This window comes from Vidua chalybeata, chromosome 3 (assembly GCF_026979565.1).
Source record: "Vidua chalybeata isolate OUT-0048 chromosome 3, bVidCha1 merged haplotype, whole genome shotgun sequence".
Classification (NCBI taxonomy): domain Eukaryota; kingdom Metazoa; phylum Chordata; class Aves; order Passeriformes; family Viduidae; genus Vidua; species Vidua chalybeata.
The window spans coordinates 72,579,609-72,607,067 of NC_071532.1; the positions used below are offsets into that span (position 1 = coordinate 72,579,609).

Below are 27,459 nucleotides of genomic sequence, written 5' to 3' on the forward strand. Positions count from 1 at the left end.
CAAGAAAACATAAACCTCTTCTTTTACCAGAAAAAAAAAAATTGTAGAACTGTGATGAATCAATCTGTTGGTTATGCAGGTTTATCTGTGGCTGCTCAGTGGTTCATCCTATTTTACTTTTTTCAGTGACGTAGCAAGTTTATTCTTCTATCCTTGAATTTTATCTGAAATAATTTCAGTGTACTAAGCCGTAATATGCTTAGGTTGTGATGCAGTTTCTTTATAAAAAAATGTTAGACTCTTATGGCTTACACGTCAATATTTGTGTGATTATAAACCAAGATACTGTTGCTAAAGCTAGGTAAACAATTTGTTATAACTATAATTCATTAAGTGCTAATCTTTAGGTTTAGATGGGGTATGGGATAATGTGTGAATGAATATGTTGCCTCCTTGACTGCTTAAGAGCAGCATTACTCTTCCCTTATCTCTTACTTCTCTACTGAAAACACAAAGGAAAAGAAAAAAAAAAGAATCCTTCCTCTTTTCCTCCAGGTAGATAGGTCAGGAAGAAGCTCTTTCTTTGCTCTCTTTTAATAAATCATTGTCAGAATAGGTTCCGTATGACTACATGAAAGCTGGAGAGCTCATTTGTTACTCCCCTGGGTATCAGCAGACATGCAGATGTGCACAGAGGAGTGCAGTCCAATGCATATGCCCTCATTATGCTTAGTAAGACATTGTGAACAATGCCAGTTTTCCTTACTTTTATGTGTTCATTAGTTTGAAGAAACTAATGCCAAACTTCAAAAACTGACATTATATATAGCTTCCCATAGAAAACCTCTTATTTTGTGGGTGAGGGACAGGCTATTTAAATCACAAGATTTATATTTATTTAGCTGTTTTCTCTGACTGGTAAACTGGTATAAGAAACTAAAAATGGATGTATAAACACTCATAAGACCCATAAAAGAGAAAAAAAAAAACAAACTAAAAAATTTATACAATTGCCTGAAACTTCTTAAGCAATGAAAAATACAACCTTAAAGATCAAGTGTTTTCCATTAAAAATTATTTTGTTCAGTTTATTTAGTCACCCATCTAGGCTGTTATGTGCACCCCACATACACATATGTAAACACACACACACACATAATGCACACACGGAAAGTTTGTAGTTGTATGGTTAAAACAGTTGTGAGGAAAATGTATCCTATTTACTGCTTAGCTGTGTGACCAATGTAGAACTGTAATACAAATCTCAGAAATATCCATCCCATTGCTTTTTATTACAGAAGAAAGTAGATCAGGATGATAACAGCTGGATGCAAAAACCAATCATATTTTCAGTATAAAAATAGTGCTATTGCTTAGTAAGCTATACTCCATAAATGTATTAGGGGGATATACTGGCGTGCCCTGGATGGTTTTTATTCTTTTTTCTTAAAAATATCTTTAGTTTCCACCCTCCAGTAAGAAGAAAAGAATGTTTCCCATTATGACATGAAGTGAGTTTGTTTTTCACTTTTGCCTTTCATATAGGGATACTGAATATAAAGGACTACAGCTCTCCCTGGATCAGGTCACTGCTACCAAGCCGGCATTCTCATACGCAAATTCAGCTCCGACCATAACGGATAATAGAAAGGGAAGCAAATCTCGCCTCTCGAGCACAAAGTCAAAATCAAGGACCTCACCATACCCACAGGTAGCTGTCTTTGAAAAACTAAGTTAAATATTTTTGAATATCTTGATTTTGGCTGCTACTTTACCCAAATAAACTAGAATGGGCCAAAGAATATGTTACTCAAAGGGAATAAAGGATGGCAGGTTATACGAGCTTGAGACAGGAATATGTTTCTTTAAACTGCTTCTGGAAAAGCTGGAAACATTTATGTTTCAGCGTGCATAATAAATCATTATCAACAACAGTAGCAGCACAAGACTCAGAGTTAATGAGAAGAGGACACAAGGACAAGTGAAAATATTGGTTTTGGATACTAGGTTTGAGAAGACTGTGAGTTTTGCCATTTGAGAAATCTTGCTTTTTCTTACTTGGTCTTTACTAATTCCAACAAATCTAGAAAGCTGCCAGATATTTGGTAGCAGTTAATACTGAAATTGTACTCAAGAGGAGTGAGTCAAGAGGAGGGAAAGCACTCAGCCAACTTGGTGAATTGGAACAAGAAAATGTGTACTTTTCTGTGTGTAAAGCTTTGAAAGGAAGAAAACAGTAGGAGGTGGTCATTAGCATCAGTAGATTTTAATTTCCCAGATTTCATTTTCAAGCCTAAATTGTAAGGAACATGTCCCAGCTTGGAGAATGGATCAAACTCAACTTGGTCTGTGAACTGAAATTTACACAGTACATTTATGCAACTGATTTCTGCAGGCAATGTCACAGCATTTGCATCCTTACACTATCAAACTTTTAGCTCAAAAACATGGTTGTTAAAATAACTGTGATCTTTACTAACGATACAAGTCCTACTGCTCTTATGTCTCTACACAAGAGGATATAGATGGATATTTAAACAAACTGGATATAAACATATGCATTCAAGAGGTAACCTTGAAGAGCTATGTATTTTTAAAGATCTCAGTATTTAGTAGAATATTTAAAGAGCCTCAATATTTAACTGATAATGACCTTAATAACTACAGTTTCTCTGCAGGCACAATGTTTACTAAATGGACCTCTAAGAGTGTGCAGTGTGATCCCAAATATCTACATCTCTTCCTTGTTTTCTTTCTTTTTCCTCTCAAAAGTACCAAGGATAAGAATTTCAGCTAAATGACATTTGCTTTTGGAACAGGAATTATTTAGCTGAGCACCTAGATATGAATTCCTAATTCTAAGACTCTAACATTTGTCAGAGGTTATTATAGCTCACTTGTTCATACATGTTTCTGTGGGTTGTTAAAAAAGCCTTCTTCTTGAATGCACTTCATCAAACAATTTTAATCAAACTGTTTAAAAGAACTGGGGAAGACACATACAAATCATTCTAAATTCAGTTTTTATGACTATCTTTGATATATTGTAATTACATTTCATCTTGCTTTATACAGTCCTTTACAAAGTATTCATTTGCTAGCAGGACAATCCCAGCTGAAGGCTTGTTATCCTTCCACATCCATCTGATTTCTGAAAGTATGACCTCCTTATTCTTTTTGTCACCAGAAAAAAATACGGAATGAGCAGAGCAGCATTGTGACTTTTGGTTTATCAGGGAGTGTTGTCTGAAGGCCCAGGGTGCTTAGTCTCCACTTCATTTTGCATCCTCATTACCAGCTGCCTGATATTAAAGTCACATATTTCATCATTCAAAAAGAAGCAAGCCATGCTAGTTGCCAGTATCTTGAAAAATGGTCATACCATTCATTGCAGCCCATCACCACAAGTAATGCTGGCAGCTTGGCTTTGCCTCCTTCTCATCCTTCTCCACCACTGAATAAACTGTTGAAAGACTAAGAGAAGCTGTTGTGAAGAACATGCAGCAGGTGGTACAGCCTGTGTCCCTCAGTCTCCTGCCCATGTAATTTGCCAATCAGTAGAGGAGAATTAGAGTGTGACTTAAAAGTCACAGCTGAAGAGTGAGGTCACGGGTTTTGGCTTACACAGGAGCCTGAGCTGTGGTGAGGAAAGGAAGCAGGAAGTTTACTAGTAAGAAATGGCAGCGGGCAAAGTACTTCTTAAAGTCAAGGACACCTACGAGATTTTAAATTGCATAATTTCTTGCCTATTTTTTTCCTTTCCTTTTCTCTTGTTCCCTTACCATTTACTTTGCTTCTCTCTTGAAGGGAAAAAGAAATCATATGCTTTATTGTGTGCTGAATGAGAATCCTTCACCTTGCCAGCTGTGTGTCCCTAAGCACATGAGATGGAACAGTATGAAAATTATACTAATCACTTTCAGCTGAATCTTTATTCCTATGGGTGGGTGTCTTGGTCATCTAAGACAGTGTTGATGGTTTTTTCCTCAATTCTTATGCAAAAGTAAACATAGCATAATGTGGCTCTTGCGGACTCTTAAGTGAAACTGAGTTCATTGAACTGGAGGCATTGGTCAGCATCTGATTAACACTGTGTGCTGTTAGTACAGTGGGCTAGTGGGTACTGTGAAACCAGCCTCAGGCAGGGGGAAGGGCAAGCAGAGAGGAGAGCAACCCAAAATTCGTGGCCCAGCTGCAGAATTTTCTCAGAGAGTCTGAAGAGTGCTTTTCTAATCCTGTCCCACCAGAGCGGTGCAGAGCTGAAAGAGATGGTGGGAAAAAAAAAAAACCAAAAAGGCAGATGAAGGTTTGATGGATATTTGCAGAAAAAGGAAATCATGAGTTGGTTAAAAGATGCCTGTAGTCTTCCCCCACATCATCATCATCATCATCATCATCATCATCATCATCATCATCATCAATCATCATGAGGGCCTCCCAAAATCTAGCCCAGCACCTTTGTGCTCCCAAAAACTAGCCCAGGACCTCATTTATTCCATACGCAGGCAATAGCAGCAAGACTGGAAAAACATTTTAATTACAATAATCTGAACTGCTTTGGAGTTTAATGTCCCATTAATGATGATTTTATTAAAAGTGTTTAACTTGTTTGTTGTCTGCCTGCAGTGGAAATGTTTCATGGTGAGATCTGGATAAATGCTTATTGCTTCATATCTCATCTTAGTTCTTGGATAAAGATTATATATATATATGTGTATATATATATATATATATATATATGTATGTATGTATGTATGTATCTCATGAAAGCACACATACAAATAAGGATGCACCCAAGAGCTGTTGGATGGAGGTATAGGTATATATTAATAAGTAGGTATATAGGTGCATATATTAATGCATCAGATTTCAGAGATATATTAATTTTACATCTCCTTTAGATGGATAATTTGGATTAATTCTGCAATCCATCTGGGCATATCACAGAATGGAGTAAAGATAACAGAATCAGGCAGAATTCTAGCTAGCCTGGCTTTTGTTTTGCTTTAATTTCTTCCTGTAGCCTAAAGCTTTGGCAACTTTTTGTGTGCTCAAAAGCAAAGCAAACCCCTCTTTTTATAGTAAACATAACTCCTGGTCTGGTGAAGAGTCACCAGCAGTGGGGGTTATTTTAATGGACATGCTGTATTACTTTAATCTAAGCCTTTCACCATCTGTTGTGCCTATAATAGTGAATGCGAAAAGAGCATATTTTTCATTTCAGGATTACATTAGTAAAATGTAAGATAAAAGTGATTTAAGTCATGCATATGTTCTTAGTACAATGCAGCCTGCATCTGTGATGTTTTTTTCCTCATGGTTCAGACACAAATCAAGAGAAAAGCTGTTAATGCTGATGTAGTGAAAGTTTTTCATGGAAAAGACGGCTCTGTGAGGGTCTCATCATATATTTAATGTTTATAATGATAAAAACCTGAGTAGGCTGCCAGAAAATTGTATATCTAGAATATCTGTTTGAACATCTGGGGTGGCATGTAGAGCAGGCTGATGTTGCTGTGTATGACAGAACAAGTCCTCAGGCCAGTGAAACACCTAAAGGAATGGAAGGGCAGGCAAAAGAAAATCACACAAGAAATATTAAATTGTCTACTGGCCTAATACACTTCCATGGACTCTTATAAAGTAAGTTTCCTTAGACATGGAATTTATATCTTCCTATTTCCTTGTCTCTTTATCTCTCCTGAAATTTTTCCTTCAATGAAAATGCATCAGTGATGGCCCACAGACATTTTCTTTGTCAGTGCTAATCCTACTGGTGCGCTCTCACTGTGATTGTACACTGGATTACCACTCTGGAAGACATTTCTAATTTTTAGAGGTGACAATTCTGTTTCCAGGGACCAGCTGGAGGACAATTTAATTTATGTTTTGTTATTTTTTATGTCAGATGACAATTCAAAAATCACCTGAAGGGAATTCAGATGTTGCCAGTTTGAAGTCCTTTATCACTATCTACTGATTAAATTTTGTCAAAAACCCAAAAGTAATAAATTAGTTTTGCCTTCCGACTCCTGATAGAAGTCAGAGAGCAGAAATTAGCAGAAGATAAAATGTTTCTGCTGAGACATAACTGGGATTGAATAAAAAATCAACTGATATTAATTTGCCATAATTTTCATTAAATCTGATTCAATTTTTTATGGTCTTTCATCACCTGACATATGGGAGCCTAACTCTGACTTGAGAGATAGTGTTTCCACTCCCATTTCAGTAAAGCAATATCTTTGATCACACTTTCATTTCTCCCCCCATCAACATGTCACACATGCCCATATTTGAAGTCTCCACCTGTCAGCATCAGATTCCCAGAAGAGGCAGTAGTTGGACTGCAGCAGTGCAGGCAGCCTGAGGATGCCAAATAGAGATATGGCTGGCTTTAAAGGAAATTGGACATATTTTTGCCCTGTGTCTGCTTATGTTGCACCTTAGCAGCAAGTAATCATATCAAACCTTGGCAGAAAATGTGGGCCCCAAGCAATTGACTGTGTTAATTGAATTCTGTCCATGGCCTAGGACCTGACATGGATTAGATCTCAAATAATCTTCATTCACATCAAGTACAAAGAAGATGAGTCAAGTATTGATACGTGGTTATATGACATCACACAGTGCATTTCTGAGATACTAGATATAAAACCCTGTGAGATAATTTCCCTTTCTTTAAGAAAGGTGCACAAAGGCCTTTTGTGATTAGGTTCAAGATAAAAGCAGAAATTGCACAACTTTTCAGTTAACTGAAGATATTCCCTTCAAGAGAAGCTACGTTGGACACTGAAGTGTCCTATGAAAAAGATAACTAACAGAAGAATACCTAGTAGAGATAGGACAGGAAATTAAGAGTTTTCAGTTTGAAAGATTCTCTTGCATTTATTATAAATAGTCCAAAAAAGAAATTTCATTATAATATTATTAGAAATTAATTTTCCTTGTCCTCCTCATGAAAGAACTACATACTAGGAGTTTTTTTTTTAATAAGAAAATAAATGAACTCTTGACTTTTCTATATTTGCATTTAGGCTTACACTATATAATATTTCTGCTTAACTTTTAAAATTAAAAAATCTGGTTTATACAAGTCAAACTCAAAAAGAGCATTAAAAACAGTTCTAAAATTAAAACCAGATTAAAATGTAGTTTTCTTTTTTGATTTCGCATTCTAGATTAAATTTATTAACTGTTAATCTTGTTAATAATTTCTAATTTTTTTATTAGAAACTTAATTTTATCACATTTTTTGTAAACAAGCTTACAGTAATTTTTGTTTTGTAAAAAAGGTTGCAATATATTTTTGTAAAAAAGCTTACAATAATTCAGCTGTTATTTATGAAGGTGTCTTTGTGATTAAGCAGTTTGTAGATGTTAGATCTGAAAGGATAATAGAAGGGACAGATGCTCCATTTGATGACAAGAACACTGCGGTGACTGAATAAAGTTCCTAGTTAGTGTATGTTGAATTACTGGCATTTAAAAGAGCCCTTTTGTGGCTCTGTAACTATCTAAACTTCATGAAAATTCATGTTTTTCCTTTCATCTCTAAACCTTTGTGAGGAGTATCGGGGCACTATACTTTCTGACTTCCTCTATGTCTACTGGTAGGCTTGTTGCCTATGGGTATTCTTCTGGCAACTAATAACAAAATATAATTGACTTCCTCAAAGCCATGACCCTTTCTTTGTTTCCTTTAAATAATCTATCATGTTCACAACCTAAACAGTATTCACAAATATAAACTGGAATACTGAAGCAATGCCCAATTAAATGCCAAAAACTCTACTGATGTTGCACACATGGTTTAGGTTTCTCTAAGTCAAACATCTGGTAAGTACTTTAGATTGGTAAGTGCATAAAACCTTGATCCTGGCTGATAATGAGGAGTTTCATAGCAACTTAATCTAATGAAAAGGAAGGTAACCTTATGTTAGGTCTATTAAAAGGAAAAGCAGAGTGGGCATATGGAAGGTGAGTGATGGAATGGGAGAATTCCAAGGTTTCATGTTGTAATATGTTGATTTGTGACATGAGTGTGCAGTGCTGAAGAGGTGAGCATGTACAGCTTTGGTCTCATCCCAGCCCATAATCATGGGTGAAATTGATTTAAAAATGTTCCGTGAAGTTTGACAGTTCCAATAAATAAAAAGCTTTAAAAATGAGATAGCTAAATCCTAGGAGGTTTAATAAACATTCTTTTCCTTTCCCAAAAGGTATCCAAAAGTTGGAAACATTCGTTATGAATATCTAGAAATCTGTGACATTTAACTTAACCCTTACTTCTCTCCAAACAAATGCTCATGTTCCTGTCCTGACTAATTTTTCAACAACCTCCTAGTTGCTTTTCTGTGTTGGGAGGGCCCTGCTTTAGTGAGGGTGAAAAATTCTCACTCTGCCTGCTTTGGTTAGCAGTCACCTTTACTGGCAAATAGTTTCTGGATTTTCCTTGTTCCCATATTGCAATAGAGATTGGATTTTTAGCTTCCTACCTATCTGCCATCACTTTAGAGCTTTACCTTTCTGAAAGGATGGTAGTGCCAGCTTTTTCCTCCTAATAAGAGGAAAGAGTTCAAAGATGCAACTCCAAGTAAGGAAAAAAAATATCAACAAACCAAATATGAGGAAAAGAGAATGAACTCTTAGAAAAAATCCTTCAAATACATTCGGTTTCAATTTGACATGTGAGAATGCTCCAGAAGCAGTGTTATTTCAGTCCCTTTTGGAAGTGTTTTGCTGAAGTGCATTGGAGCACCTTGGCTGAGCATAAGCACAGCTTTCAAAGCAACAAGAAAAACCTGGACATACTAAAAATATATTGAATCGCAACATTGATGTTTCTGAGCCTAATATTACACATCATAAAGGAGATGGCTGTTAAGGGCTGACATGGGATGTTTTAGATTTTCATGAGGTCTGTCCTGTCATCTGTGAGCTCATTACAGGGTGTTGTACAGGAAAGGACCAGGAGCCCAATCAGAAGGTGCAGACATGCTCACAAAAAACACACTGTCACATACACACTCTGCCTTACCAGTGCAGTTACTCACAGATTTCACCCACGTGTGGTAATTCTGCTTCTCCTGTTTTGCAGTATTCTGGATTTCACACGGAGAGATCTGAGTCTGACCACGAGAGCCAGTGGGGTGGGAGCCCCCTGACCGATACGGCTTCTCCGCAGCTCCTGGAGCCTGCGGACAGAGCGAGCTCCCAGCACCACGACGTCTCCTGTGCCTACAGACAGTACTCAGACCGCAGTGCGCTCTGCTACGGTTTTGCACTCGACCACTCCAGGCTGGCTGATGACAGGCATTTCCACACTCAGGCCTGTGAAGGAGGCAGATGCGAAGCTGGCCGCTATTTCCTTGGCACGCCGCAGCCGGGAAGGGAGAGCTGGTGGGGCTCTCGTTCAGCGTTGCCTCTGACTAAGTCGTCCCCTGAGAGCAGAGAAGCGTATGAGAACAGTATGCCCCACATAACGTCAGTGCACAGGATTCATGGTAAGACATAACAAGGATTTGCAGAAGCGACACCATCTCAGCTAAAGCAATACGACAGTAACATACAGCTGTTGATGTGAAAGATGGAAAATGAGATGTTTTTGGTGTATGTTCTTGTCTCAGGGATCGCATCTGCGGAGATGAGCAATACTTAAAATTCAAGTTGAGTTGAGTTTTATAGTCTGGCTTACATGAGGCAAAATATAATTTTGCTATATTTTCATTGTGAAATTAAAGTGGAAACATGTGACTGGGGAGATTTTAAGCATGATCTTTAAAATATAAACAAAATAATCCACTTGATAGAAAAGCGGTTGTCATTAGACTTAGGATCAAGACAATTCAGATGGAATATATTTAGCAAAAAATAATAGCTAAATCCAAGTTAGAGATTAAAAAATCTTGAAAGCTGTTGGAGAAATTGTTCCCCGATTGACTTTTTTCCCTACTGGTTATTACTAGATTCTGTACGATTTGATGTTTATTTAAAGTTGGCTATTAAAATTGACAGTTGTTTTTGGTTTCAGACATTTATCCTTAGCGGTAATTTTTAGCCAATTTGAATCTCTCCATCCTTTCAGCACCAAGCCTGAAATTTTGTCTAGTTTCTGACAGGTTGCAAACTCAGTGCATTAGCACATTTTCAGAGGCTGAAGCTAATAAAAAAAACACAGTGAAAGCCTTATACTGGGTTTGGAAATGTCCAAAGGTCCTTGGTTTTAAAATTATGGGCTTAAGTCTTGGAAGACAGTAACTGGCCCTAAAGTCAAAATTCAAGGTTTTAAGGATGGATGCAACAACAACAACAAAAAATTTTTTCTACAAAAGAGTCTAACAAAACAAACGTTGCCTCTAAAGAACTCATAAAATCAGATTACATTAGTACTATTCCATTGATCTGCAGAACAAGGCTTTGTAAACAAAAAGAGCTGTTCTGTTTTGCTCCAATCTGAGGAAAATTATGTTGAGATTAGAAAAAATTATTAAATAGCAAGTTCCAGGAAATACAACCAGAGAAAAACCAGAAAATGGAAGGAGCAGAAAATTTTGCAGATTAGGACTGTTCTCCACTTTTTCTGTGAGAACGTGCCTTCTTCCTTGTGTCTCTTCCGTACTTCTGCCCTATTTGTGTTTTTCTAGCTTTTTCTTCTCAAAGGAAGAGACTCCAGCAAAGTATGATAATTTGCTGGCAAATTTTATGCATGATAATTCTTGCTGACCATACAAATATCATACTGAGGAAATGGAACATACAAATGGAAAAGTGTTAGATATTAATTCCATACCTCTATCAAGAATAATTAACCCAAATGGATAATATAATTTGGTTTTAGTGTGTTGTTTGACTTTGCTGTAATTTCAGGTGTTGCAGGTTTGTCAGTTTTGTTTTCTTTATATCAAGTGTAACATTTTTCAGTAGGTCTTCAGTCTGTACATAGCTTTGGGGGAAAAACCTGACTAGCCCAGGCATTTTGGGTCCACCTTTTAAGAGGATGTGAAGGGTAAATTCATGTCTGTGTGCAGTACTTCCCCAGCAGTGGCAGGATATTTTGATTGCAAAAGCCCATCACTGATTTTTCTAGTGAACTCTGCAATGCAGTGGTATTGGTCTGCAACCCAAGCAGATCTGTATGCCCTGACCCAACACAAAACAGGGGAAACTTCATGTGCTAGTCTGAAAATGGGTTTGCTTTGAGGAGTACTGTCAACCAACCCAAAGTGCTTCATTCCCAAAGAGGACTTTGTGTGTGCCAAGGCAGAGGCACTGATAAGTAATATCTGCAAGTCTCACACAAGCCCTCCTGCAGGGAATGTATCTCAGCAAATCAAGCCCTTTATCATAATGTTGACCATTCAAGTTTTGGGGCCACTCACTTTCTTCCTGGTGAGGACTGACAGGTATGGTTCTGTCCTTTCAGCTACTTGCAAGCTGAACACCTTCTCTGATATGTATATGGGCCTTATTTTTTAAAGAGAGGTAAGAATGTCATATTTTGCCATTTCAAAAGCAAATAGTTATGCATGGGGATATGACATCACATTTTTACAGTGTCCCTGTCTAACAGCTATGGGTTCTTGAGCTTTTGAAGAGTTCCCTCACCACTTGTGGTTATTTATTGTTGTATATCGTGCATAAAGTTTCTACATAACCACAAGCTATTTCTCAATGCTTTCTCTGTTTTAGCTCCTGGAAAGGCTGGAATGTTGTACATTTGTAATTCCCTGAGATTTTTATTTTTTACCATGGCCCTAATTCACTCAGAAATTGTTGATGCAAAGAAGTCATAAGGGGTCAGGGGCCTGAACACTGGCATTGAGGGCACTTTGACATGCCCTAGGATACCCTGCCTGGCCTCTAGCTGCTCTGAAAGACAGAGTTGCTTTCGAGTTGTTTTAGAGTTGTTTCCATACCTGCAGGGCTTATGCAGGTACTTGGCTACCCAAGAGTGTATCAGGTGGCACCAGATTCCTGTGTTGAGGTGCTTAGATCTCTTTGTATATTTTCAGCTGTGTTACTTGTTTCAAGTGGAGACACTGGAAACTAGAGTTTGTCACTGCAAAGCAAGGGGTCTTTTTTGCTGATGTTTATGACCCACTTCTGACTTGATTTTCCGTGTGTGAAATTAGGTTCAGATTACATGTTCTTCAAAATCACTTAATCCTCAGTGCTTGTCTCCTTTCTCTCTTTCCTAGGAAGAGGACACTGGGATGAGGACAGTGTTGTTAGCTCACCTGATCCTGGCTCTGCCAGTGAGTCAGGCGACCGATACCGTACTGAGCAGTATCAGAACAGTCCGCATGAGCCCAGCAAAATTGAAACTCTAATAAGAGCCACCCAGCAAATGATTAAAGAAGAAGAAAACAGGCTACAGCTGCGGAAAACCACTCCTGACCCACTGGTCTCCATTAATGGCACAGGGAAGAAGCACACTCTCTGTTTTGCAAGCTACCCTCAGCAGCAGTTGGCAGCGGACGTCTGCCGCGTTCCAACAGTTGCCAACACTCCTCCTTGTGAACACATCCAGCAGCGAGATGGAAAGATTATGAGCCCCCATGAAAATGACTATGACAACAGCCCCACAACACTGTCTAGGATAAGCAGCCCCAGTTCTGATCGAATATCAAAATCTAGTTTGGTACTTGCTAAAGACTACCTGCATTCAGATATGTCCCCTCATCAAACCCAAGGAGACCACCCAGCAGCCTCTCCAAATTATTACAGCTCCCACAGGCAGTACTTTGATAAGCATGCTTACACACTAACTGGATATGCCCTGGAGCATCTATATGACGCTGAGACAATTAGAAACTATTCACTAGGCTGTAATGGATCCCACTTTGATGTGACTTCTCACTTAAGGATGCAGCAAGATCCAGCACAAGGACACAAGGGAACATCTGTTATAATAACCAATGGAAGCTGACACTTTTTTTCTAAAAACTTTTGTGCTTTGAAAAATAACCTTTGAGATCTAATTGGAAGATATTATATGTTTTCATGACCTTGTCCTTACCAGCATTTCCCATACCACAGTGCACTAGAAAGAAGAACCTAAGGTTTGGGGGGGATAAGTTAGGTAAAACGCATTACTTAAAAAAAAAAAAAATGCACTGGCATGCAGGGTTAGAGTAAATGGAGCTAAACTCAAAGTTGGTGCCATGCATGCTGAGAAGGATAGAAGAGGTTCAGGGAGGCAGGGAGTACTTGTGGCAGAGCAGTTTATCCGCATTGTGTAAGAGGTGTTGTTTGGAAACACTCCCAAGGGCAGATCTTCTGAACTGCATAGGTACCAGGCAACAGAACTGCTATGCACTCTTTTTACACAGGAAGTTGGGATGTGTTCCTTCAAAATACACAACAAAATGTGTATTTCTGGTGATTTGTTTACTCCCCAAAGGCCAAGTATGTTATGCTGCTGTATGGTATAAAGCATCCGTGGCTGACCAATATAACATCAAAAAAGGAGAAAGAAGAGAGAACTCCTCGAATTGTTATGTCCTTGTGTACTCACAAACATAGCTATTTACATATGCTTGATTTGAAAAGAGTCCTTATCATTAGTATGGTCAAATATTTACTTCTACTGTATTAAAAAGAGAGGGGCGTTCTCACTGTAGTTTTGAGAAACACAAAGGGCTTGCTTGTCTTGCTGTAGAGATGGGAGATGCTTCTCATGTTTTTGAAAGGTTGCCCATGGTGCGTAGTGGAGTGAAATGGAAGAAAATTGCCTGGAGAAACAGGGAGAATAGACTGGAACTAGGAATGGTCTAAGAAAAACACTTAACCCTGTAGCTATGTATGCCATTTAGTAATAATTATAAAATAAGGAAAAGTGGCTGAATAATTAAGAATTAATTTGAAACATAGAAGGAACTCAATAGAATAATAGAAATATTACTGTAAAATACAAATGCAGTTGCATAAATGTAAAAATACATGAGTCAAGAACAGGTAAAAACTCTTTGGCAGTTTATCTAACTTCTGATAAAGTTTTGGAGTAAATTAAGAGAGTATAGAATATCATAACTACTCTGTCTGAAACACAGTGAAGTAACAGGCATGACCTTGATAAAGAAATATGAATTCTCTTCTTGATTGCAGCAGATGATTTAATGAATATCAAAAAATATTCTGGATATCAAAATCAGCCATATGTACATTAAAAAGTAGCAGAAAATCAGTGTTCCAATGAATTAAATTGTATTAAGAATGCTGGTATTATCAGGCCCTGTCCTGGAGTTATACAAGACATCAAAAGAGGCAGAGGAACTTAAAAAGCTTTTTTAATAACCACATGAACAAAGACACTGATTGATTGGAAAAGAATAAATGCAAACATATGCTAAAAATGTAAAATAGGATGTTTGTAGTCACAATTGCTAGACCTGTCCTTTTTTGTATGGCATTTATATGCTCCCAAATTTGACTGCAACAGGAGGGACCACTGCTCCCTCTTATGCCAATGTGGAGAAAAGGGGACCTGAGGTGGTTACTAAAATGAGATTAGCTCTAAGACTAGCTTAATTTGTAACATTCAGAAGCTCAACATATGGGACTGAGTCATCAATGGGACTAAATATAAACCAGCATGCTATGAGTGGGTTAAAAATACTGTTTCCAAATAAAACTAATCAGAAGCAAAAGCTAAATAATAACACTATAAACCACGTAAGTAGAGGTGTACTTGAAAGCAGAGGAAATTACCTCTCTGAACTTGGAATACTGTGTATAGTCCTGATCACTCCAAAGCAGATTGTGAATCTTGAATTGAGTAGTACCTTACTCCATAAGCAACCTTTGTTGACTGCAGTGTGATCGCTCCTGGTGAAATGCATGTTGAACACAAGGGAGAACAACAGAGTCTGGTCTTTATTATCTAAACCTCGTAACAAAAAAGGTGGAGCAGAGCTCAGCAAAAGATAAAGAGACTGAAAGATCTAATAAAAACTTTAAATAAACTGGGTCTGTCATCTTTGTAAGGGAAAGGAGTAAGGGGTAATGTCACTGATATGCACCAAACTCTGCACAGAGGAGAGATAAATAATGGTCTAAAACTATTTGAACTAGCGGCAGAAATGAGAGACAGGGCACTAAATGATAGCCAAGGCAGAATGAGAACAAAATGATTTGGCATGAAGTTTATTTGACTCATTGCCAAATGGATAATGAAGGTCAAAAAGAGAAGCAGATAGAGATTTTTTTTTGTTTGTTTGTTTTAAGATAACAAGGCAAATAATTGAGGGAAGAAAAACCCTGACAACTGTTAACTGAGAGGAAGAAATGGACCAAACTGGACTTATTTCAGCCCAACAATTGTATATATTCCTAAAGCATAGGAATAAGAAAGTATTTTTGATAAATTTAGTTCTGGATACGTATTTATTTCACTTGTTCCTATGAATAATATGAATAAACTTGTACTTGGAGTCTCATTTTACAGTATTAAAATACAATTTGTAAAGCGAATTAGATTAGAGGTACATGGTATCATACTACCCCTACAAGTACATCTAAAACCACACCTAAGTGTCAATATTACTTTGTATTACAAGAGTCTCCTAAACTCTTTGAATGAATAGGGTTTTCTCAGCACTCAAATTTCTTGGGATCACGAAGCACCCTTGCTCTCAAGCTTTTAGTTAAAAGGCAACAGAGTTCTGCAGACCAGCTGCAGTTCCCTGGCTATGGTCTAATGGCCACAAGTAGCCAGGAAACCACACTTTGGTGACTGTTGCATTTGCATTCTGACAGGCACCTTTGAAAAATAGAAGACTTATAAGAGCAACAGGCACAGCATAAGATGCTACATGATTTCACCTAGGAAAAAAGGCCTGTGTGCTATACAGTAAAAGTCCCCCATCCTTATTTACAGTGATCCCAAGACTGTAGTTATTTATTCCTATTTTCAATAGTTCTAGTCCACTACAAAGGCAAAAAATGCACTGTAATGAATGGAATAAATCAGTAGAGATATCTCTACATGCAGCCATGTTGTGCTACAAGCAAAGGCTGAAGCGCTCTCTCCTCATGGGATTCCAGCAACTGGCAGTCCTTAGCACTTCAGTACAGTATGCTGGAGATTAATGTCTTTTGTCAGCTTGTTTGCTATCCTGCTTCTTTAGATAGCCAGGAATTTCTTCTAAATTGACAGAAAGCATTGAGTTTTGCAAACATAGATCTGCATGCTTCATGCTACATGAAAGCAATTCTGCAAATCTTAATTATAGCATATAATATCACTGCAGCTCATATTACATGTGCTTTTCAATATGGTATAAAGCTTATTTTTTCCATTACATATTTATGTAATTCAAATTTTCATTTAGTATCCTTCAAGGATATAATCTCTTTTTTTATGTTTCTCCCTTTTCCAAATCAGATGGGAAGAAATTTCTTGCAAAATTGAAAAATGCAAGGCATTTGAACCAAATAAGTTTCAAATGTATTACATTAGCTAAAGGTTATAATTTTAAATAAGGTATGTATGTTGTGTTTTGGAATAGAAACAATATAAATTGCTGTATTGCATCATTTCTGTAATATTATACTGGTTTACTATTAACATAAAATTAATATTTTGCAACTACTGCAAATACAGAGTGACCACAGCTCTTTCAAACCATTTCTTATTGATGTCAGTGGATGGTGCATTATGGTTTTTGTGCATTACAATCTTAGTACATCTCTTTCGTTTAAAGAAATAAAAATCCTCTAGTCTTTATATGAAATCTCACCCCATGAGCATAGAGTTTGTGATTCTGGACAAATTTGCAATGCAACTCTTAAATTGAAAGAATAACCTTACTCAGCAATTTGTCCCATTTATTCAAATGGGAATATTTGTGGAGTAAGGTACTACTTAGCATGTGCAAGGGAAGGAAAGCTGACTTCTAATAATAGGTTTGAGGGTTGTATTATAATTCTTTTTTCCTGAAATCTTAAGATGTGAGCATGGATCTATGGAAGATAATAACTCTTATGGCTGTGTTTCCATAAAATAGTTATTTATGTTCTGAAAAAATGAGTGCATCTCTCCCAGTTGAAGAGCCCCAAAAGTATTTCTTAAGCTTTAAAAATGGCTTGTTGTTGATCTGTCTGCAATACTGTAACTGTGGGTTACACAGTGAAATTCTGCTCTTTTAAAGTCCTTTAATCACTGTTATCTGAATCTCATTTTTGTCTCTACACATGCAGCATTTATTCATTAATGTCCCTAAGTATGTTAACCACCATATGTTCATTTATGTGAGCATGCTGAGTGAATTGGAAAAAATAAAAGGTGGCATATTATTTCTGGAAAAGGCACAGCCACCCCAGAAAATCAGCCTGGCTGTTCCAAAGGTCACATAACATTTCAGTCACGGAACAAAACTGTGGCATCCACGTTGGTTTCAGACCTTCTGCATACAAACCTGTACGGAATGGGGATTATAGCACACAGTTCCAGGATTAGACCCAGCTATGTCTATTTTAAGGTGGCTATAGTTAATGTCTAGCAGCAAATGGATTCAGGCCCTGCTCTTTCCTTGAGTTGCAAGTTTACTTAAAGCACCTAAGAGCCTAAAGGCAATACAGGCTTTGTTATTAGGAACAATGGTGGATGAACATGTTTTCTTGTAGGTATACTGGCTTAACTCCAGATAGCTTCACAGTGTGGAGCATAAACTACTTTATCTGCAGTTAGTATTGATGGTTAAACATTTCAGCTGTGTGCACTGAGAGGCAAAAAAAAAAAAAAAAAAACCCAAACCAAAACCACTCCAAACCAACCCCCAAAAAAACAACAAAAAAGCAAATAACCCCCCCCCAGATTTCTGTAACCCTTTAGTTTGGTGTTTTGAAAGTCTTCTAGAGGTTTATCTGAGGATTTAGCTGTTATTTTGAAGACCAGAAAAATAAAATAGTCCTCTGCTCAGAACAGTGAGAGCACTAGAGTGATTCCATTTCACATTTCCTTAGGCCATGTATTAATGAAAAAAAAAATGCTGCGACATTTAACTTATGTATACAAGAGTTCTGTAGATAAATCTGGCTCTAAGTTGTTAGGAATATATCCCTTTTTGAAAAGAGTTAATTTATTACTCCACCTATAAAGCTGTATTTGAAAGGAAAAATCAAATATAGTATGAAAAAAGCTTTTTTTCTGGTTGTATTCTCTATTTAACTCCCCTCTCACACAAATTACTCAATCTTTCCTATTGTTCTAGGATTCCAAATGTAATTTTAAAAATTTTTATTTATTGCAATTTGGACTGCATTTGTTGTTTTCCTTTTCAGCTATTGATACAGTGGGAAGTTTCAAAGTGCAAGAAACAATCTTTTGCGCACAATACAAAATTTTGGCACCTTTACATTCTAAGGAAATAAAGTCTATTAGAAAAAGTATGTTTAGGGCACTGCAACTTTTTTCCCAAGGTAAATATTTCAATGCATAAAATATACTAATCTAATAAAAAGAAAGCACTTGAGACATGATGAAGAATTTCATGTTTGCTTTAAACATTAATGGTTACATTTAAGGACAAAAAGACACAGATTGCCAGTGTTTCAAATATCATGCTTTGCAATGTAAAGGGTCTAGTGATATTGTAGCATAACATCTGTAGTTTTCCTTTGGAATGTAATGTAGAAAATATAATTTAGTTATGTCAACAATATCTTGCAAAGTGTTCCCATTTATAATTATTTATATTGTAAATAGCTTTCTGAAGTAAATTTGAAGTTAATGTGCATAAGATGTATTTATTATGTGAAGATTTTTTTTGTTTGTTTAAAATATAGCTACCGATACGCAATTTTTGTCTGTTTTTCTAGATTTTTAAACTAAGGATTGTCCTATATAGTATACATTTTCAGGAATCTATTTTAATTAATGAGAGTATTTCTTAGCATTGTGAGGAGACAGGGTAAAGTAATTTATTTTGGTTCTTGTGAATCCTAAATGCTCCCTGAATCTTGAGTGGAGTTTATCAACTGTGAAGAGACACTGATAAGATACTGCTACCTCATTCAAGATGCTTCAATCTGCTCAAATACTATTCTTTAAGGAAGAACTTAATTAAGATTAATGATCTACTTTGTGAATCATCTGCCTTATTTCTTGAAGCCATCCTGAGGCACCCCTGTGACTCAGCTGAATCATCTTGCTGACTCGGAGTATGATGCCCATTTAGTATTTAAAACAGTGTACTCAGGGAGCAGTGCTCTGACACAGGAATAGGGGAGAAGTTCTGTTTAACTGCACCCAGGCCTGAGAGGTGACTATGACCTGAGGGTTTGTGCTTGGATATCTCAATCAACACAGAGTGATAGGAGCCAATGTGCAGCATCTGAGCTGCTGTAACCCTTGCCTGGTCTGGGGTTTAGGTCCTTCTGGGCTTGAGTTCTAAGTCACAGCTCTTACTTTCTAGTCCAGTTTCTGAGCCATCAAACCCTGTCCTCTCAGACACTGTCACTGAGTCTCTTCCCTGCAGGGAACAAATGCAAGACAGATGGTCTCAGAGAGTGACACTGGTGCTATGGTCAGGTGACAGAGCAGCTTTCTCTGGAGAGAAAGGGGTTGTCCACATATTTCCCACTCACAAGACAGGGCAAATACATAAGCATCAGGGGTGTGATGCACAGAAGAGTCAGTTTTGAGTCTCAGGTAAATTAAAAGCATAAAATGGAGCTTTGTCACCAGCCCTTTCCTCCTGCATGGATGTAGGTGCTTGGTTCTTAGAGACACTCCTGAGGTCTGGGGAATACCCTGCAGCTTTGAGTTAGAAGTTTGAACTGCATTCATGATGTTGGCATTTCCTATGGGCTAATTTAGGCACTTCCCCTCTCCTTGGTCTGAATTTTGGTCCTGGTTCTCATGCAGGTAGGAAATGGCATTTATCTTTTCACCAAATGGTGCTCTTTAGCAGTGCAAAACATGCAGAGTGTCCTTTTCTTTTCTTTTCTTTTCTTTTCTTTTCTTTTCTTTCCTTTCCTTTCCTTTCCTTTCCTTTCCTTTCCTTTCCTTTCCTTTCCTTTCCTTTCCTTTCCTTTCCTTTCCTTTCCTTTCCTTTCCTTCCTTTCCTTCCTTTCCTTTCCTTTCCTTTCCTTTCCTTTCCTTTCCTTTCCTTTCCTTTCCTTTCCTTTCCTTTCCTTTCCTTCCTTTCCTTTCCTTTCCTTTCCTTTCCTTCCTTTCCTTTCCTTTCCTTTCCTTTCCTTTCCTTTTTCCTTTCCTTTCCTTTCCTTTCCTTTCCTTTCCTTTCCTTTCCTTTCCTTTCCTTTCCTTTCCTTTCCTTTCCTTTCCTTTCCTTTCCTTTCCTTTCCTTTCCTTTCCTTTCCTTCCTTTCCTTTCCTTCCTTTCCTTTCCTTTCCTTTCCTTTCTTTCCTTTCCTTTCCTTTCCTTTCCTTCCTTTCCTTTCCTTTCTTTCTTTCTTTTTTCTTTCTTTCTTTCTTTCTTTCTTTCTTTCTTTCTTTCTTTCTTTCTTTCTTTTTCTTTCTTTCTTTCTTTCTTTCTTTCTTTCTTTCTTTCTTTCTTTCTTTCTTTCTTTCTTCTTTCTTTCTTTCTTTCTTTCTTTCTTTCTTTCTTTCTTTCTTTCTTTCTTTCTTTCTTTCTTTCTTTTTCTCTTTCTTTCTTTTTCTGTTTCTCTTTTTCTCTCTTTTTTCTTCCTTTTCTTCATTTCTTTTCTTTCTTTCTTTATTTCTTTCTTTTTTTTTTTCTCTTTTTCTTTCTTTCTTTCTTTTCTTTCTTTCTTTCTTTCTTTCTTTCTTTCTTTCTTTCTTTCTTTCTTTTTCTATTTATCTTTCTCTTTTTTCTTTCTTTCTTTTCTTTCTTTTCTTTCTTTTTCTTTCTTTTCTCTCCCTCTGTTTCTTGCTCTCTGTCTCTCTTCATAGGTGAGAGGTTTCAGAAATGCCCTTTTTTGGCCTACCTCTCTCTCTTTGAAGCCTACACTAAGGTCCACAGGCAGTCATGAGACCACATTGTCTTCCATAGGACAAGAATAGTATGTCCATGTTAAGCACTGCAACAAATCTGAGTGTCTGCCTATTTCAAGTCCTGCCATTTCCATGCCTGCTCCTTTGTCTCTTTTCTGGTGCCTGAAGATAGCTATTGCCCACTGGTGTCTATTCACTCTTGATTTCCATGCTCATTGGCAAATCATTCTGCACTGAGGAAATCTGCTGTCGTGGCCATTGTAATAAAAGTGTGCAATACCATCAGGAACTTCCTCTATCCACATATGGTGGCCATCAGAGGCTTCAGCATCAGCAATTTCATTTGATATAGCTCCTCTGACTGTCAGAGGGTCGCAAATAGCCTGCTGTGTGCCTGTGTGAGTAAAAAAGGGCTATCTACCACATCACTAAGCCTGATGGACTACATGGCTTATGCATGCATGCAGCATTCTGGACTGTGGTCCCCAGGCCAGGTGCAAGGCTGTGTATACATGGAAAGAGCTCGGCCTCACCATTACCAAGATTTCTCTTCCTTGCAGACACCTCTCTCTGCCACACTCTGCCATTGCTTTTCTCCCACAGTCTGTCATCTTGATTTTGTCTTTCACAGGAATTTTCTGTTCTATTTCCCTTTTTTCCCTTCTGCCCCAAGCCCTGGTCTGTGATCTAGCTTGCTCAGCTTTAGCTTCTTCTCCTGATCCTGAAAATTGTGTGTTGCTTTTGATGAGGAAAATGGCTATCTGGCAATATCTCCCTTTTCCATTTCCCTCCTTTATGCAGCTAGTGTCAACATCATTCTGAGAACCCTGCAATCTTTTTCTCTCAGGCATTTGTTCTGCTACGAGAAAGCTACTGTTTGAGGGAATGGAGGTGATGAACTTTTCAGAAAATCTACAGATAAAAGGTGATAGGTGCCTTCAGCACACCAAATATGCAAGCTACATTAGCTGCATTGCAAAACGTCATCACTTCTGGCCTGAAAACAGAAGGTAAAGATGAAAACTGAGAGCAGGGGACATACACCTGTATTTGAAAATAACAAAAAATGCTACAACCAGATGCATCTGAGAGGGAAACTTAGAAATTGGGTCATTTTCTAAACATGCATTAAATTACATGCAAATAATTAAATGTTCATTATTGCTGTTCATCTCATAACTATTTTTCATTTATGCATTATTATAATGAACTGTCATCAATTTTGCCATTTTGTCATGTTATCTATATTTTTCCTTTTTGATCGATACTATTTTAAAATCTATAAATAAAAGTATTCTAAAATAACAGTATTAATATAAAATGCAGAGCAGAAACCAACACCTGGAAAATAGAACCCAAAAAGTATCAGCATATTTCAAGCTTTCAACTGACTTTAAGCTCCATGATTATGTAGCTGGTGTAACAGTGGTAAGTTTCACATGGGAGCCAATTTTCACATGCAACCATATGACTAGGAATTGTTAGTTTGATATATTTCAAAGTTATATCAATGCTCTGTTGCAAGTAGATAAACTTGTACATTATCAAATGTATTACATTTTTGGATATTTTTTTACTTTTTCTGACAAGGAGGCATGAGAATATGGTGATAAGAGTTTTAGGTACTTTTTCAAGCTGCATGCTTTCAATTTCTCCTCAAGATATATTTCCAGAGACAATCTCATTCACTTTCAAAGGGCAAGCTGTAATCTTTCTATAGCTCCTTCTATGACTCTTGAAGCTTGAGACAGTTCTGAGCTGTCTGGATACTTGGGATCTGCTAGAGCAGCCTTGATTTCTGCTACCTGCCATGATTGCCTGCCTACCAGTTCATCACATAGTAAACAAGGTGGCCCTCTAGCTTGTAGAGAGTTATCAAATGCAAGAGAGCTGAAATAGCAATGAGCATCATACCACCATTTAAAAATACTTTTTTACATTAGCATTGTCTATTTTATGAGGTAAAGCACATAAGGCTGCCACCTTTCTTCTGTGCTATTATCTTCACAAAGAGTAAGAAAAACAAGGAAGAAGGTATCAGAAGATGTGAAGCTATACTTTTTCTCCTATACTGTATAGCAAAACTCCGTGAAGATGCAAGAGATTATTGTCATCACACAGAGTAAATGCTTGCCCAGTGGAGTCCTACCTGCATGCACCAGGTAAGGCAACTTTACCTTCCCTGGTAAGGGCAAGTAAAAGGGCATTTGTACTGTGCCAGAGGGATGGCTGGTGACACCATGCTGGTGTGTACAAGCTAGCCAAAATTCCATGTATCCATGTATCAGTGTTTTCTAAATTGGTGATGTGTCCTGTCAAAAGACATTAAGATTGCTGTCTGCTAAGCATTTTGCTCCTTTTCTTTTACTATAACATCCATTTGGAGCCCAGGATGGGGAGAGCCGAGACTGCAAACAGCTTATACAGTTTTGACAGGAGTTAGATGCATTTTTCATTTGAAGCTTCTTGATTCTGACACAGGACATTTCATCAAGTTATGAATTATTTTAACAAAAACAGTACTATGTTTTGTCTGTCTGGTTTCTCTGTGGGACAGTTGCGTCATTTTTTTTTAAAGAATACCAGTGAAAGGCATCCTTTGTGTTTTCAATTTGGAGAGCACTAGTGAGGTGAAAAATACAGCCTAAATGTTAAGTCTATTTTCATCAAGGGCACAACTGTGCATTTTGATGTTATGTTTCTGACTTTTCTCTAATCACAAAGGCAGATCCTTTCTTCTGTGCTGCTTTTTATTTAACCTCCAAAACAACTGCAAAGTATTAAAATGACTCCAGTACCCTCTTCTGCATGAGTGTTTCTTGAGCTCAAGAGAAATGCTCATGGTTTCATTAGGCTGGTTATCTAACAGGCTTCTCATAGAAAACAGCTGATACTTATTTTTATTTTTTTTTACTGAACAGCTTTGGCTTCCTGTGATCAATCTTCTTGGCTACAGTAGTAAATATGCTAAACTGCAGGTGCTGACAAGCTTTGAGACAGTCTCAGGCTTGAATGTTGACCCATGGCTGTGCTTTGTGTGTCATGAAAGAGCCTACCTTGTGTACAACTATTTGGTCTATTCATTGACTTGGGTTTTTAACTTAATATGTGCTTATTTACTTAGGGAATTAGATCCAGTGTGGGAGAGACGCAAAACAGCCAGTGGTTTAGGATTTTAGTAAATAGTCTCAGCTTTGTTCAGTTTTGCTCTAGGTCAGATTGCTGCACGGAGTAATTCCATATGGCAACCTGATTTGAGCTTATTCTAAGCAAACCTTAAAACGGATTTTGGCAAAATCCAGCCAGCCATCAGGAACCCATTCTCAGTTTCTGCTGAGGATTTCCCAATAGCTTTCTTAATTTAACAAAAGCATCAACAAAAAAACAACAGCAAATGAGAAAAATTTTGAAACGTTTTTACTGTCTGAAATACTCGTTCCCCTCTTCTTGAGCATTAACCATCAAAAAGCCCTTTAGGCTGCTCTACTTTATGCCAAGAACTATAGAAGTTAGGAGGTGCAAACACGGCTTAAGTGACTTTGCCTCCCCCCATGTGCTTTGCTCCGCGCCGTCACTGATGTGGTGCAGCGGGTGCAGCCTCCCATGGGGGAGAAGCATGATGGGGCTGACTTTCTGCCCTTCTGCTCTGACTTCTGTGTCCTGGTGCAGAGCAGCAGCTGCCTGTCCCTCTCCAGCCTGTGCCACTGTAGTGTGTGGGCTACCAAAGCCTCTGCTGCTCTGTTAGGGATAAGAGGAAAGCATGGGGGTTTGAGTGGTGAGAGAGCCTCCAGTGGGCTGCCTCCAGTATTCAAGAGGCAGTGGTAAAATCCTGGCATTAATGAAGTTGTTGACAGAAATACTTTGGTCCCACTGAAGCATGGCCAAAAATGTAAAAACATTTTGAAAACAACACTTGAGGCAGTTCAGTGTACCTCCCTCAATAGAGTGACTGAAAGCATAAGTAAACAGAAAGATTTACTTGTGTTGGGAACAAACATAATTAAAAAAAAATGTAGGTAGGGAAACAAGTACACACAAAAAAATCCTCTCCTGTAATTTATCTGAATGATGTCAAATGTGAACAAAAACTATGAGATAAAACTTGGGCTAGAGAATAGAAATTCAGGCAGGGCTATTTCGAAGTGGGGCTCTTAGGAAAAGCTGCTGATTGAAATCAATAAAGCAAGACCCAGAATCTGAAAAGACCTTTTCTAAGATCTGAGAGGGTCACTGAGCAGAACTGTCAGTTGATAGTATTGAGGCTCCAATTGCCTTCACCAAGGTGCTTCAGTGTTTGCTTTAGTGACTTCTTGCAACCAGTGGCTGAGCATACATTTAACATCCCACCTGAGATCACCCTGCTGGGGGAAGGAATTGTTTAAAGACTTCTATAGCTTAAGCAACTCCCTCACCAGCCACATCAGCACATCACATTTTCAGTATACTAATCAATAATGTTTGATTAATGTACTGAATCAGATTAATTGAAGAAGTTATTATTTATGGAGACAATTTAAAGAAGACTGAAGTTCTCTGTTTTCTGCTTCTCTTTTTTAAAAACATTAATTCATTTGAATTTTCAACAAATTGTGATTTATCACAGGAAACCTTTTTAAACAGAAGTTATTTAATATTATCATTTTCAAACAATATCAAGAGCTCATATTTCAGTTTTAGTTTACTTACTTATTATGTAGGACTTTATTAGGTAAGAGCTTCACAGGGATGGGCAAAATACAGATACTCCATAACATTGCAAATTACTGTGAGCATATCCTGGTAGTTTATCAGAAGGTGATGGAAGTAAACAGAGAAACAGCATTTCCATTTTTTTCATGGCATTGTTTTTCCTGCACCAGAATGGAATTGTTACAGAAATACCATCAAAAAGTCAAGAGTGAGAACTGAACTTTTAGTTTATGCCTTAAAGGAATTAGCTGTATTTTGATTACAGGGTGCGTGCACAATGGCTGTTCTAAAGTGCTGTTTTTAATGCTCACTTAAAAACATGCTACTTTATGAACATGTGAATAATTCTTTCAAATTCAATTACAGTCAAATTCAAATTCAAATACTCCTTGTATTTCAAGGAGTTGCAGAGGAGAGAGAGCATTCAGGTGGAGTTTGCCCAGCCCAATATTTCCATTTTAATTACTATCTATTTTTAGCACTTGGCTTCTCAGCAAGTCACTTCAGTTCACTGAGGTGAGGCTGTACTGACTTGTTTCAGTGAAAAATCTCCAAACCTCTCTTTCTAGTTGTCATAATTTCCTAAGAGAATGAAGCTTGAAGCTCATGCAACTACACGTGAATCTAAATTCTCAAAAATTTTGTAAAAATAGAATGCTGCAGAGAAGCAAGAGACCACGTGTGCCACAGCTCAAATAAAGTGAGACACAAGCTTTTCTTTTACACAACATCCAAACATGGAATCTTAGACACAAGACACCAGACCTTAGAGAGTGAAATTCAGTGGGTTATCTTCTCACAGAACTGCTTATTTTATTGTATTTAAAGTTATCTCATTACTATCCATTCAAATCTAGTTAGTAGATCACTTTATGTGCCTTGAAAAGGCTAGATGGTCTACTGCATGAGGAGATAAACTAAGATTAAAAAATGTCTTCTTACAAGTGGATTTGAATCTGTAAAGTGACTTCATTTTTTAAAAATAATAACCTGATTTAGGACGGCTATCTTAAATAGTAATAAAATTAGAGAAAAAAATATGTGTAATTTCAAGCAGTATCCTTACTTTTACTGTAATATTTCAGTTCAGTGTATTTTTGTTACCATAACTTGGAAATTTTTTGGGGAGATAGTGAAGATTGCTATGACAATGTATTACATCATCATAAACAGTTCATTGTCATAAACTGTAAACAGCTAGCTTTAAAATCCAAATATAACTGATAAAAGGAAATGCATTGTGATATCAGACATTGCTACAATGAACACATAAATTCAATGAGGTGAAGAAGAACAAGGAGAAAGCATGCAAATTTAGTGGCACAATGCATTTGCAATATGGATTGCACTTATCTTTTTATTTGCCACAAACATGTAATTTATGTGTAACAGAATGGAAATGCATGACACCATAAATTACACAGCAGTGAGTATGCTAGAGAAAAGAAGACTTTGGCAGCATGTAATTTGAATTAAATAGTGTTAAATAGACAAGTGTAGAGGTCCAACTGTGTCTTGGTGTAAGTGTATTATACATATAGGTTTTTCAAAAACACTCTTCCAATTCATTTTTACTGTCAGTCAGAGGCAATGATATTAAAATAACAAGCACCTGTACACCTCCATGCCCTGGAAAGCGGTTATCTATTGCTAAGCTGCTGCAGCTATGAATAATCTAATCAGTGTCTTGGTCAGTTGGTCAGTTTTACTCCCAAAACCCGTGACAATCTGAGGAAACATCTTGATTTTCCCATAGATTTTAATTTATTTTGTTCCTGACCTTGTAGAAAAATCCAAATAAAAGAGATTTCAGAAGGCAGACAATAGAAAAATGACTGAGGCAATAGCTGTTCAGGTTCTTACAAGGATAACAAAGAGGCACACAGATCTATAGAATAAATTTCTGTCTGG

General features: G+C 37.4%; 1 protein-coding gene across 1 annotated transcript in view; it reads left to right on the plus strand.

The window, feature by feature from the left end:
• Positions 1-15,369, plus strand: part of SIM1 (SIM bHLH transcription factor 1) — a 47,822-nt gene extending 32,453 nt beyond the window's left edge. The window contains exons 9-11 of the mRNA XM_053938246.1: positions 1,486-1,651; positions 9,041-9,446; positions 12,141-15,369. Of these exons, the coding sequence (XP_053794221.1) occupies positions 1,486-1,651; positions 9,041-9,446; positions 12,141-12,871 (1,303 nt within the window). The 3' untranslated portion in view covers positions 12,872-15,369. The remainder of the gene's footprint in view (positions 1-1,485; positions 1,652-9,040; positions 9,447-12,140) is intronic.
• Positions 15,370-27,459: the final 12,090 nt, after the last annotated feature.